General features: G+C 50.6%; 1 protein-coding gene across 8 annotated transcripts in view; it reads right to left on the bottom strand.

Annotated features, from left to right (window-relative positions):
* Nucleotides 1-2,773: 2,773 nt before the first annotated feature.
* The window catches only part of kcnab2a (potassium voltage-gated channel subfamily A regulatory beta subunit 2a), a 70,330-nt gene continuing 58,819 nt past the window's right edge, over nt 2,774-14,284 (bottom strand). For all 8 annotated transcript variants that reach the window (XM_047026280.1, XM_047026279.1, XM_047026283.1 and 5 more), the window contains 11 exons: nt 14,054-14,133; nt 11,253-11,297; nt 10,363-10,407; nt 9,624-9,667; nt 9,182-9,268; nt 7,787-7,872; nt 7,579-7,699; nt 6,950-7,044; nt 5,763-5,883; nt 3,974-4,062; nt 2,774-3,230 (listed from right to left, as the gene is read on the bottom strand). In XM_047026280.1, coding sequence (XP_046882236.1) covers nt 3,141-3,230; nt 3,974-4,062; nt 5,763-5,883; nt 6,950-7,044; nt 7,579-7,699; nt 7,787-7,872; nt 9,182-9,268; nt 9,624-9,667; nt 10,363-10,407; nt 11,253-11,297; nt 14,054-14,133 — 903 coding nt within the window. In that variant the 3' untranslated portion in view covers nt 2,774-3,140. The remainder of the gene's footprint in view (nt 3,231-3,973; nt 4,063-5,762; nt 5,884-6,949; nt 7,045-7,578; nt 7,700-7,786; nt 7,873-9,181; nt 9,269-9,623; nt 9,668-10,362; nt 10,408-11,252; nt 11,298-14,053; nt 14,134-14,284) is intronic.

Here is a 14,284-nt window from a genome sequence, read left to right as displayed (position 1 = left end):
CTACACTCGTCAAATTTACTGGGACAAGATCTACACTAGTCCAATTGACAGAAACTAAATCTATAATGGTCCAATTTACTAGGACTAGGTGGTCTATGCTGGTCCAATTTACTGGGAGTTTGGGACTAGGTCTATACCAGTCAAATTTCCTGGGACTAGGTTTTTACTGGTCTGGATGAGTGGAACATAGTCTACACTGGGTGTTGATGACTGGGACTAGGTCTACAGGACATGTACATGGTCATTATCACTCAGTTCTTTACAGAAGGGTTGTTATCACCTAGGTAACCAGCAAGGCGCTAGGAGGATACACAGGTCAAAATGAAAGCGATAGTACGAGGGAAACTAGAATCTCATCCACGTCTGAGGATGTCCGGTTTGCTCAGACAAAATCCTGCTGATTGGAGGGCCGTCAGGTCTGGACTGGAGTTCAGTACTTTTCAACACGATGGCTTTAATATGTCACACTCTAACGTCACACTCGTTTTATTTCCCTGCTAAGAGAAGCTAGACACACAGAAAAACAGGAGTTCTGAATCGATCGCATATTTGTCATTGATTCTGTTTTTTTTTTCTCTCTTTTTCCTCAGAGAAAACTTGAGTGACTTTCGTCACTTCAATTCACTCAGACCACACATGACAAAATAAATGTACACCTCCCAACAGATACAACCGACCTTAACAACAAATAGGCCTACACCCCCCCCCCCCCCCCCCTTTCCCCCAGCACACACAGTGGTTTCATCGCGACGCGTCGGGCCAGATGGAAGGACTAAACACACGCCTCATTCACACGGCCCCACACGCGCCATTCAGATCCTTCCTATCCTGCCGCGTCTCCTCGCCGCTTCGCCTGAGAACATCCGCAACGACCTCCGCGTGCTCCCGATCGCCGTGCACGCCTTGCAGACACCGCGGGGTCTCTGCGGTGGGTCGCGACTCCTCGTTAGTCACATGGGTAAGTTAGTAGCTGCGTGAGCGCGTGGCCTTTTGCTTGTCCGGCCGAGGTCCCCGGAGTTAGGAACAGGAGGAGGAGGGTCCATGCTTGGAGGACACAGGAGTGGCTCATGCTAGCCACTTGGTCACAGTAAGAGGGCGCCAGACAGCCAGGAGGGAATGGACGGCAGACACATTGACGTCGGCCCTCCAGTGGGACGTGATCCAGCAACACTGTTCTAGAACAAGTTTGTCTGTCGTCTGAGTAAAGAAAACACCTTATCGTTCCTAAAGCTGTTTATAGTGCACGTATAGATGGATATGAGGACATATTCGTCAAGCCCAACAGCCTGGTCGAGTGAAGATACATGGGGGTATACTGCAAGTGCATAAGTCCATACCATAGATAGATTATTAAGCTCGATAGTACATGCTTCATGACGAGGATGGGGGTGTGTGTGTGTGGGTGAGACACACTTGAACGTGCCGTCGAAAGATGTCGGGATGTCTTTGGCTTGAGCCACGTGGAAATGTCTCTGGGTCAGACAGAAAGTCGCTTACAGTGTCCACGCATGTTACAGTGTCCTCACCATCGTCAACCACCACAATACTAATGACAGGTGTCTGCGCAGCACACAAGTCTCTCACATTCTGTTTCAATCCCTGAGCTGCTGACTAGAACCAGCCTCCCAGCCTTCCCTTCATCCCTCCGTGTCTGCTTCCTAGCTTTCTTTTTCTCAGAGTTTGTCTCAGAGTTTGGCCAATTGTCTTTGAAAATGTGAAGACTTGGAGACTAAGCCACTTTGCTCTGATTAGCGACTGTCTATGTCTGTCACACTTTTGGAAATCAACTCTGAACCCTGATTGGCCATCCTGACACGGGGTTTGTGTCAAAGATTTGGAGAGAATAGTCAAATTGTAATTACAGAATAAGTGGGTCAGAGCAAGGGCTTATTTAGGGATGAATAGGGGGGATGTAGATGGAGACTAAATTCAGGTTCGATAAGGTTTGAGTAGGAGTCAAATAGATGGTGGAGTCAGAGTGTTGTAAGGATTAAGTAAAGGTTGAGTGTTCAGTGGGGATGGAGTAAGGGTGACCAGGGGTCATTGAGAGTCCCAGGCCTGTTTACTCCCACATCCAGCCCTGACACCCTCCCCTCACTGGACCCTCCCCTGTGGATTACCTGTTTCCGATTGGACAGGTGAAAGCAGGATAGTGTCCAATCCAAACAGCCAATAAGAGGATAACTTTAAGGAAAATTGCTTCAGTCCAATCACCTGGTTGACCTGTGGGGACTGGAGCAAGAGCGTAGGGGCTGATCTGAGATGGAGACAACTGGACCACAACTATGCAGGAGAGAGAGGAGGAGTGCTGGAAAGGAAGGCTCAGAGGGGAACTCTTAGTGAACTACCTAGAAGCTTCCATCCATCCATCCAAAACAGTATATATACCCATCCTCCCATCCTCCACCCATCCTCCTCCTGCCCTCCAACTCCCTCCCTCCATGTCTCTACAGTACTAAAGTGCTAATCGTTTCCCAGCCTGGGCACAAGGCTGGTTGATGAAGAGAGTAGACAGTGAGAACAGATAGACCCTGACAGGAGGCCAGGCCTGGAGACATAACCTCCAGACACAGACAAGTAGCTATGGTGCAACAGGAGGAGCTCACGTGTTGTCACACGGTCCAAACGGTCATTCCCATTGGTATGCAATCAGTTCTTAGAAAACAAAGCTTAAAGTAAATAGATCTGTCTGCCAAGCAAGCGTGTGCTTATTAAGATATATATATATATATATATATATATATATATATATATATATATATATATTATTATATATGTATTATTTTCTTCTTCAACTTCAAAAATGTATTTTTATGTGTGTATATATATATATTTATTTTACTTGTTTCAGCTGAATTTAATGTATAACGGTTTTATTATCTATGAGCGCGTATTCTTAACAACCTTTCCATGTCCTGTTCTCTCGCCATCTTCCCTTATCCCTGGAGGTGACTATCTGTCTCAAGGTGGAGGGCTTGCCCCCTCTTCTCCTTTCCCTTTTGGTCTAAATGAGTTCCCCTGGGTGGGCCAGGTGTGGCCAGACTCATGCGCCAGGGGCTCACTCAGTAAAAGCTCAAGCAAACAGAGGATCAGGCAGAGGTTGGGGGGGTTGGGGGGAGGGGGTGCAGCCCTGGGTGGGGTTAGGAGCGGTAATCCTTTTTACTGTAGGGCTTGTTCCCCAGGATGCTGTCCACCTCGTGGGTGATGGAGGAGGATAACTTGGGAAGGACCTGCAGGGGAGATCACAGTCAGCCATGTGTGAAGGAGGAGCAGGAACACACACACACAAGCACAGCACAACACAAACACACAGCATGGTATTTCTCGCTGCCATAGAGCGGACCAGCCTACAGCATTTGCATACTGTATATACAGTACATCTCATGAGAACATTATGCCAAGGCCATGGTAATGTGAGCGTAACATTTGAGAAAATAAATATCAAATGCACCCACTGAGACCCCCGTTTCCCCAACACACACACACGCACAAACACACACGCACACACACACACACACGCACACACAGTTCTGCCCATCGAAGTGTAGGGGAGAAGGAGTTACAGTCCGGTTCACCTCAGGCCAGACAGACTGTGTTGAGAGGACAAGAAACCCTATTGGTTTGAAAATCCCATTAACCGAATGCATCTTATCAAGCAGAGGCAGAGCCTGGAGCCAGTCACATAACACTGACGGATGACCTTATCAACTCGTACAGCAAAGCATCCATGCATATTACGGCTTTATGTGTGTGCGAGAGCGCTGCCGTATTCCACAGAGCTCTGGATTGGGATGCACGAACATTCGGACCAGAACCATTAAAAAAGAGCCGCCAGTCATAAAGAAATGAATGGACACCAATAACACTTTTTTACCCCCGCATCTACACACACACGGTCGCGAACATGGCCACAGTACAGAAACATGGACACAAACATACACACGCACACACACACACACACGCGTGGCCTTACCTGTATTGCTCCAATGTTCTCCATCAGCTGGTCAGCGTTGGACGCTCCTAACAGGACGGAGCTCACGCCCTCGTTCCTCAGGCACCACGCTGCAGGTGACGGGTAAACAACAACAATGACATCCTACCCACTGACAACACACACACACACACACACACACGTAGGCAACAACAACAAAAAGGCACGCATCCACTAACACCACATCGACGCACCCACACAACATCAACTAACGCATGCAGTAACACTACAGATGCTACACACACTACACAAATGCTCTACACGCCCTACGACACACCCAACCTGGGCCTTTCTTCATTCTGGTACACATACCCAATCACACTAGACATAACCAATCACAGTAAACATGACCAACACATACCCAATCACAGTAAACATGACCAACACATACCCAATCACAGTTGACATGACCAAAACCAATTCAAACCCCAACTGTCAAGCCAACAACCACTTCATGACACACACACACAACCACTCACACACATACACACTCTACATGTTTTCACTCAATCATTCAAGGGAGAGTGGACCTAAGATGATTACATAGTAGGCACTGAGGGTGTGGAGACGTCGAGTAATCCTGCTGGATTATAATCTCCATTTGTATAGAGCAGGGATGACCATGCAGCCGTCCTCCAGGAACAAAGAAGGGATTGTTCCTCCTGGATTACCGTGGAAATGAAATGCTGACAAAAGGATTTCCTGCGGTCAGTACAAGAGTATCTGGACCAGGAAGACAGGGTTGTCATTTCTATCCTCAATATATCACCTTCTCCAAATACCACTGGGCCCAGGGTCAGGGCCCAGGGTCAGGGGTCAGGCCTGACAAGTATTTCACCTTTATGACTTCCTTTAATCTGTTTAAGGTACAGTACGTCAAGATAGTGTTGCATCTACTACTCTACATGTACTAGGATGATGCACTGAACAAGGCTATCCACTAAATCTGCACTTTCATTTTCTGTGAAAGAAAAACGGTCAAACTAACAATCCAGGAAGTAGATGTGTGGATGTGAGTCCTCTCAGCTTGTCAAAAGAAGAACCTGGGGTGCATGTTACCTAGCTGTTGGCTAATGGTCTGGCTAGCTAGCTGTGGCCTGATGTCTTAGAAAGTAGACTCTAGGCTAACGGATTAGACAGCTAACTCTAGTATAATGGATTAGATAGCTAGAGGTTGGTTTACAGTCTGGGAAACCTAATCTATAACTTCAATACTGCAGGAGGGAAAAATCTGCCCTGATCTGATCTGGGATGTGATCCTCCAGATTTACAGCCTCTCTCCTTTCACTCCACCTCTCCCTCCTCAGGCCCTCTCTCCTAATCTGCCTCCCCGGACAGAGCATCTGTCAACACACACATTCCCCCCTCCGTCCCGCCTGACTGGGAATCAATACCGGCCACTCGCACAATTTATGTCTGGGATGCCCTTTTTACTGCTGACACGGGGAAAGGGAAAACTCCTGTACAGGCACACACACACACACCCACACACACACCCACACACTCACTATTGTGCCCCATGAACACATGCAGTACTGTGCAATGCATCGCCATTCAGAACCATAGAACCAGACTGGCTGTCCTTAACACTACTACCACCACTGAGCACAATAAAACAACAATACACACATTCACTCACTCGCTCACTCGCTCACACGCTCACTCGCTCACTCTCACACACACACACAACGGTCAGTCACCGGAGCGAGCGTGCGGCAGAGGGGACGGACAGACAGACAGAAAGAGAGAGAGCGGCAGAGTGTGGTTGTACCGATGGCTAGCTGTGGCAGAGTGCAGCCCAGCCTCTCCGCGATTGCCTGCAGCTCTTTCAACTTCGCCTGCTGACGCCGGCCCTCCTCGCTCAGGATCTTGTCCTTCAACCACTGGTAGCCCTGTCGGAAACAACAGCAGCAGCACACCGGCTCAAAACCAGAGCCCTGCCCGCCACCGGCTACACGGAGGCCAACCGCTGACAGCCAGGGCCCTGCTTTCAAACATCGCTGCTCTGGCTTCCAGGAGGACCTCACCTCCCTCCGCCTCGCCTCTACCTGCCCAGGGGGACCCCTGCCTGTGTGTGTGTGTGTGTGCCGGGGGTCATGCTTTCACTCATTTGAGTTAGGACTGGAGAACTTAAAGATTGGTCTAAGAATAGCAGGGGGGAAAGGTTTAATTGCTCACTAGTAGAGATATTGACGACAGATTCAAATCTCCCTTCCTGTAAGTCGCTTTGGGTAAGCGTCTTCTAAATGATCCATTTACGTAAGAGGAGTGGATGTGTGTGAGCTGCTACTGGGAGCTAGCTCAGCTGAGAGGGCTGAACACGTGTGTGTCTATGCTCCTAATCACGACTGAACCTCCGCAGAGAAGATGTTTTGTAATGAGCTGTGCTGTGCACGCGAAGTAGCAACATGTCAACAGCAAGATCGTCACACACCCCACCAACGACGACACCACAAACACCCACTGGCCTCACGCCACACCGCAGAGGTAACACACACACAACCTTCAATGCACACACAGCGCCCCTTGTTTCTACACACCACTGAGACAGAGTCTGGTGATGTGTGTGTGTGTGTGCCTCAACTAGGGGACATCAAATATTAAGCACTTCCACAGCTGCGGTCTGGTAGTCTATGTAAACAATGCGTGTTGTCAAGATGCCCGACAAACAGACAAAACACATTCAAGGTAAGAGAGACAGGAACTTTCAGAACCTGAAAGACACAGAGAGAACATTGGTTATGACAGGAAGCCGGGAAGGCTGAGGACACGGCCACAGAGGGAGGCAGGAGGCCTCGCCTACGGCTCGCCTACGGCTCTGCCTTTGGGAGAAGGTTTGCATTTATAGAGCACCGTACTGATTTCACCATGCTGGACAAACCTGTGTTGGACAGTCATAGCAGGGTATTTAAGTGTTATCTGATGTGTGTGTATGTGGGGGGGGGGGGGGGGGTGTACCTTCAGAGATGCTCGGGAGTAGGCGGGTACCCCGCTGTCATATTTCCCTGAGATGATGCCACAGGCTAGCGGAGACCATGTCATAGCCCCGACACCTGAGGGTGAGGGGACAGCAGGTCAACAAAGACCGGCAAAGTAGTTCAGCTCTATGTAGTATCTGTGCAGTGTCTGTGCAGTATTTGTGTAGTATCTGTGCAGTGTCTGTGCAGTGTCTGTGCAGTGTCTGTGCAGTATTTGTGTAGTATCTGTGCAGTGTCTGTGCAGTGTCTGTGCAGTATTTGTGTAGTATCTGTGCAGTGTCTGTGCAGTGTCTGTGCAGTGTCTGTGCAGTATCTGTGCAGTGTCTGTACAGTATCTGTGCAGTGTCTGTACAGTGTCTGTGCAGTGTCTGTGCAGTGTCTGTGCAGTATCTGTGCAGTGTCTGTACAGTATCTGTGCAGTGTCTGTACAGTGTCTGTGCAGTGTCTCTGCAGTATCTGTGTAGTATCTGTGCAGTATCTGTGCAGTATCTGTGCAGTGTCTCTGCAGTATCTGTGTAGTATCTGTGCAGTATCTGTGCAGTATCTGTGCAGTGTCTCTGTAGTATCTCTGCAGTATCTCTGCAGTATCTCTGCAGTGTCTGTACTAACCTATCTTGTGGAAGAGCTCAGGCAGCTGCACCTCCACCTTCTCCCTCTGGAACATGTGGTACTCTGCCTGCTCACAGATGGGCGGGATCTGGTTGAACTGGCGCGCCACGGAGTACGCCTCCTACAGGCCACACAGGGAGCAGCGGTGACTCCCACGCCCTCCACAGGCAACGCCAGGAACAGTGAGGTGTGTGTGTGTGGGCCTTACCATGATCTCCATAGGACTCCAACGAGATGTTCCCCAGTACATGGCCATGCCCTGGTTTATCACGTGGGTCATCGCTCGAACCGTCTCTGCCAGAAAAAACAACAACACGCATGGTTAGTTTCGAGCGAGTGGAGTCGTCCGGCCCAGAGGGGGGAAGCAGAAGAGAGGATGATGACAGTGGAGGAAGGAGAGAAGGTGTAGAGACGGGAATGAGAGAGGAGGATAGGAGAGGAACAGAAGGGAAGGAGGAGGGGATCCCTCACTGAATCGCTCCTCCCGAGGTTTCCTCAGTGTTTTGGGATGGTTTAGGGGCCGTTCTATGAGCGAATGCGACGTCCTCTGTGACAGTGCTTGAGAAATGGGCTACACAAATTAAACTAGATTTGATGTGAAGAGAACAGGGCGAGAGGGGAGGATGAGAGTGGAGGAGAAAGGAGGACGAGCGAGGAGAGGAGCAGAGAAGGGGACGGGGATGATCCTACGTTCCCTGAGGCCAGAGAGAGAGCAGTGGCAGATGGCCTAACTAGCTATGCAGACATGGATTCAGGGCCCTCCGTGCCACCCAAGTCAACTGGCTGAACTCTGGAAAGGGCAGATGGCTAAATAAATGGAGAAATGGACAGCTCCTGCAGCTTGATAGAACTACCAGCAAGGCTTCCTTCAGGTCAGACAGATGGGGCGAACGACCCAGGAACACATCTCTGGGGGGCAAGGAGGGGGGTGGATGGGGGCTCAACCACTACATTCAGACATATCTGAAAGAGATTCACGAATAACCAAAAATGAGTACTCCAACACTGACTACAAATGAGTCCAGGTGGTAACTTGACCTGACGTTGAGACCAGACTCATGGCTGCATGAGAGGCTGTGGTCTCCCCAGGAGGGGGACGGGAATGGCTGGGGAAGCCCTGGTGACGAGCTGTGATCAGACAGCGTGCTCTGACCTCCCTGGCCAGGCACAGAGAGGAGAGGGAGAGGATGAACACAGGGTGACATGAGGCTCAGCACAGTACAGGACCCGGAACATTCATTTAAATACACCAGTACCACCCATAGACTAGAGTAGACTAAAACAAGACTAGTTTAAACTAGTCTAGAATTGAGTAAAATTGAACTCAAGGCGGTCCTGGGTTCTACTGTCTGAAGTTGAGCTTCAAAGCCAGTGTAGGCACTGTGGTCTGGGTTATTCCGTGACAAGGCATGTAACATTCTGTGGAGGACAGGTGTTCACTGGCTTGAGTTGTCTCAGGGACATTCTTAGTTAAACTACAAACGGATTGGAACATGGATGTAGCCAGGCCAACAGAAGGGAGGGATGAAGGGAAGGGAGGATGGCAGGCAGAGGAATGGTAGGTCGTCGTAAGTCAGGGACAGTTACGCCATGTGAGCCTCACCTTCCATAGGAGTGTTGGGGTCTGGTCGGTTTGCAAACACCACATCCACATACTCTAACTGCAGTCTCTCCAGCGAGGCCTTTAAACCTACACAGCGACAAACCAACAATGATTTCCTGCTTTCCTCTTCTCCTCGTAAGAAGAAACAGTTTAACCCCGCAGCGTCGTCAATCCCAGCTCCACTGTCCTCTACTCCTCGTAGCTGGCCGGCGTCTGGCAGGATTCAGTAATGACAGGGATTCTACCACGGTGAAGCATGTGCTGGCTCAGCATTACCCACAAACCCCCCCCACTAGAGCCTAGCTGTTCCCTGAAACCCTAGTGATTCACTAGGGAGGAATACATTGGTTCTCTGTTTTACAGGAGGTGGTTGTAAAGTGTACAGTCAGCAGCAGAAGTCCGGCCCTTGCAGTGTCAGTGCCCCGCGCCGCCGGACGCTTACCTTCTATAATGTGTTTCCGTGACAGGCCTCGCTCAGTCTCTGCTCTGTGGGGGATGAAAGCGCTCAGCGTCAGTCATGGGTTTTACTGATGCCACTTCCACCTGACACGGCCTTGTGGACGACAGTGACCGTGACACCGGCTCTTAAAGCTACTCATGATTGGTTCTGATTATTGGATTTCTCTAGCCAACGCTTGATCCAAAGGGGGATTTGAACCTGCAACCCTTTAAACATGCAGTCCAATGCTATCCCACTGAGCGACACCCATTGTCTTCACGCTACATTGTTGTCATTACTATTATGTCGTTCGCTGACGTGTCGCTGTGTTATCACTAGGGGGCGGAGTATCAGGCAGGAAGAGCGTGTGGATTATGTGACCTGTGATTGGGTGACCCGGGTGATTGGCGTGTTCAGTGAGGTCAGCTCCATGGCGGCTTTACTGAGCCAGTAGCAGATACAATATCAGATGAGCCAGGATTAAACTTGATCCCATTAGCAGCCGTCACCAGACCCCCCCCCCCCCCCCCCCCCCCCCCATCACAGCCACACTGACGTCAGCATCACAGACAGCCAAATGTCTGTTTGTATTCATAAACGCCCGACTGATTGACTGGATAATGTGACCGTACAATAGATGAAGGTCGGGAATAGATTTGGGTTTGTTGTTTGCATGCCTACTAGTCTACTTCAGTCGGTAGAACATTGAAATGCAGAGAGATGAAGCTCGAGGTGAACCTACTTTCCACCCCAGAATATCTTCGTCGTGATCACCAAACTGGAGCGCCTGAAACAGAGATGAGCAGCAACAACATAAACAACACTGTGCGTGCGCCTGCCACGGCACCTGTCACACTGGGCCGTGAACACTGTTTACAACACACACAATCCCAGATCGGTTTGGTCCCCCCAGAGTGCAGTTGGCTTGCTCTCCCTAACACCGCGCACAGGCCGCTCTGGGTGAAGGGATGAGTATGTGAAGGGGTGAGTCTGTGAAGGGGTGAGTATGTGAAGGGGTGAGTCTGTGAAGGGGTAAGTCTGTGAAGGGTTGAGTCTGTTAAGGGGTGAGTCTGTTAAGGGGTGAGTCTGTGTAGGGGTGAGTATGTGAAGGGGTGAGTCTGTTAAGGGACGAGTCTGTGAAGGGGTGAATATGTGTAGCGGTGAGTCTGTGAAGGGGTGAGTCTGTGAAGGGGTGAATATGTGTAGCGGTGAGTCTGTGAGGGGGTGAGTATGTGAAGGGGTGAGTATGTGAAGGGATGAGTATGTGAAGGGGTGAGTCTGTGTAGGGATGAGTATATGAAGGGACACAGCCACACCCAGACAGAGCTGGCTGTGAGGAGGCTCACAGGCCTGGCGCTCCTGGCTGATTCATTATTCAGCATCCTTGACGAGGGACACAAGAGCTCTGCCATGGCCTTGCTACCTGCATTAATCTTTCATGTTCATCTCCCTCGCCCCCTCCCCCCCCCATCTCTTTAGGCCGTCCTCACTATGTCTCTTTTACAGTCAGTCACTCCCTCTCTCTCCCTCTCTCTCCCCCCCTTCTCGGTGTGGTCTCATCCCAGACAGTGGCAGACACGCCAGGTCAGGGTAGAGAGGTGATGCTCAGGATGGACTCCTGCCTTCACCTACCTCCAGCCCTTCTTCTTGATGACATTACCCAACACCACCTCCGCTCTGTGGGAGAGAGAGAGAGTGAGTGAGAGAGAGAGAGAGAGAGAGAGAGAGAGAGAGAGAGAGAGAGAGAGAGAGAGAGAGAGAGAGAGAGAGAGAGAGAGGAGAGATAGAGAGATTGAGTTATTTCAATGAACTCAAGAGTGAATGAGTTCAGACAGAGTACAAATGTGATTACAAAATAAATATTTAAACAACATGTAAAACAGGACACACATATACACTAACAGCGTGCTAAGGTACATTGCACTGTATTATTCAGAAACTTCCCATGTTGACAATGTGGCAGACTGCTAAAGTTAGGATTTGGCCAGAGCATAGCTGGACCACATATAAGTAGGTAATCCAAGGCAAGGTATAGTAGGCTAGTATGTCAGACCATGCTAGCCTGGTGTGTAGTCTGGGCTAAACTAGGCTAAGCCATGTTAAACAGACACACTGAGACAGGCTGGGGTACAACAGATACTCTATGAATCATTAGCAACAGTGGGGGTGATAATTTCTTCTGAGTGGAACTCATTAGAGATGGGGACGCTTCTGTTAGCAGGTGATAACTCTCCCCTCTTCTCCCCTCTGCTCCCCTCTCCCCTGCTCTCCTCTCCCCTGCTCTCCTCTCCCCTGCTCTCCTCTCCTCTGCTCTCCCCCTCCTCTCCCTTGCTCTCCTCTCCTCTCCCCTGCTCTCCTCTCTCCTGCTCTCCTCTCCTCTCCCCTGCTCTCCTCTCCTCTGCTCCCATTGACTTACCACCCCAATCCCTTTCTCGCCTCTCTCCTCCGGAACTTGAATAGTAACTTCCTTTCTACCTCCCTGTTATTTCCCTCTCTGCTTCTTTATCTCTTTGCCTCTCCCCCTGCCTGCAGCCTACTGAGGTGAACAGAGGGAGAGGAGGAGTGAAGGAGGAGAGGAGAGAGGAGGAGGAGGGTGGCTTCTCCCAGGCTCACTGTGCCAGATGTTAGTGGCCCTGCCCTCAGGTCCAGTACCACCATCTTCCTCATGACTGGAGATCTCCACTCCACTAAAAGTGTGTGCATGTGTTTGTGTATCTATGAGTGTGTGTGTGCGCATGAGTGTGTGTTTGTGTAAGAATGTGAGTCTGTGTGTGTGTATGTGTGAGAGGGTGGGCGCGTGCCTGTAAAATCCCTTCACGCTCAGTCCTTCAACGCAGGGTCAACATACTATCTTTCTCCAGAAAACCACATTCAGAATGTGCGGTTGTTTCACAGTTGGAACAGATGAGTTGTGTCTGTATTCACAGTGTGTTTGAGAGCGTTTCTTATTATCAGACATTATCAGACATTATCAGACATTATCAGCTCATACCCTGAGGGATCCCAGCCATGACACCGGGCCAGGGCCGATGTGGAGATCTCTCTCCTCCCCGTCGCTTCTCTCATCTCACTTCGCTTCTCCCCGCCACTCTGTTCTCCACTCTTGTCCCTCTCCTTACATCTCATCATCTTTCATCCCCCCCACCTCTCCCCTCCCCTCCCTCCTCTCCTACCCTGTGTGTGGAGCTCACAGCTAGCTGGGCAGCCTAAGCCCCACAGCTCAGCAGCAGTGGTCCAGACACACACAAACAGCACCTCTAACACATGAGCCACGCTGGTAATCTGAGGTTGTGAACCACTGTCACAGCTCCAGTGATGAGGAAGGTCACACGTCATCATCTCTATCCCCGACACAGGTCATGCAGGCCAGCGCAGAACCTCTCCCCGGACGAGGAAGCTACGTGTTGAAGTGTTTAACGAGAACCTCCTTTCAGCCTGAATAGCAACTGAGTTTGATGACGTAATAATCAACTCATGGCATATTATCACAAGCGTTCGTCTGGAACGTACCGGAACTTTTAATTCTGAGAAGGAATTAAAATGAGATGGAGGGGTAGGAGGGGGCGGGGGGCGGGAGAGGCGTTAATCTAAGGTACGGTTGAGAAAAAGGGATCATCTCCGGGATTATTTCAATTTGTCCCAGCGACGACAGAGCCAGATGAATCCAGATGGGCAGCAGGGCTCAGAGCAGGACAGGTGTTGATCTTAAGACTGCCGCAGACCACAGCTCACCCCTCACAAACCATGTCCAACCCTGCTGCCACCAGCACGCTCAGTCACACCTGCCACAGATGGACCTGCCAGGCCCAGGGGCCTCGTAAAGAAAGCCCTTTAGAAGGCTGTCATGGTAAAAGGTGTGTGTGTGTGTAGGAGACGGGTGTCTGAAAGAGAGAGAGTGTGTGTGTGTGTTCAAAGGCCAGCAGAGGCAGGGGGCTCCCTCTTATGTTTATGCAGACAGGTTTGTAGCGCTGACCTTGGTGGTCCCCCGGTCGTCCCTCCACTATGGGGGGGGGGGGAGTGGGGGAAGGGGGGGGGCTGTCTTTAAGATTCTAATCACACAGGGCCACAGGCAAGGCCACCCGTCCCTGCGTGGCCACGCCTGTGCACGGTCACCGTAGCTTATTTGTCACCCGTCGGCTCATGACTCCAATCTCTGTGGGCATGGAGATCTGTAACCACTGTGTTCACCGTCGTTAACTGATCTGTAACTGCTATACCTGTGACCTTCTTCTTTAACTGATCGGTAACAACGACCTCGCGCCTGCAAAGTAGACGGGAGGAGGCGATCACGAAAAAATGATTGAATTCCCCCCCCTGCCTAATATGTAAAGTCAACTGCATCTCCTCTCTCAGGTCTGATCTGTTTGGGTGCATTTGGTTCGAGTGACTGGGCGATCGATCAGCGGTCTGTGGGAGTCCTGCCTCGTACTCACTTCCCCGCGGCGTAGACTTCCGCCGTGTCAAACAGATTGATGCCGTTCTCATAGGCCAGAGTCATCAGCTGCTCAGCCATCTGTTAGGAAGGAGGGATGGAGGTGGGGAAAGGGGGGGAGAGAAAGGGGGGGAGGACCAGAGAGAAAGATAGGGAGAGAGACAGGGAAAGAGAGGGAGAGAGGGGAAGAGAGAGATAGAGGGAGGCAGAGATTGAGACACAGTAGAGAGAG

Source organism: Hypomesus transpacificus, chromosome 9 (genome assembly GCF_021917145.1).
Source record: "Hypomesus transpacificus isolate Combined female chromosome 9, fHypTra1, whole genome shotgun sequence".
NCBI lineage: Eukaryota > Metazoa > Chordata > Actinopteri > Osmeriformes > Osmeridae > Hypomesus > Hypomesus transpacificus.
Note: the sequence above shows the minus strand (reverse complement) of the source record. Positions and strands in the feature narration are given on the sequence as shown.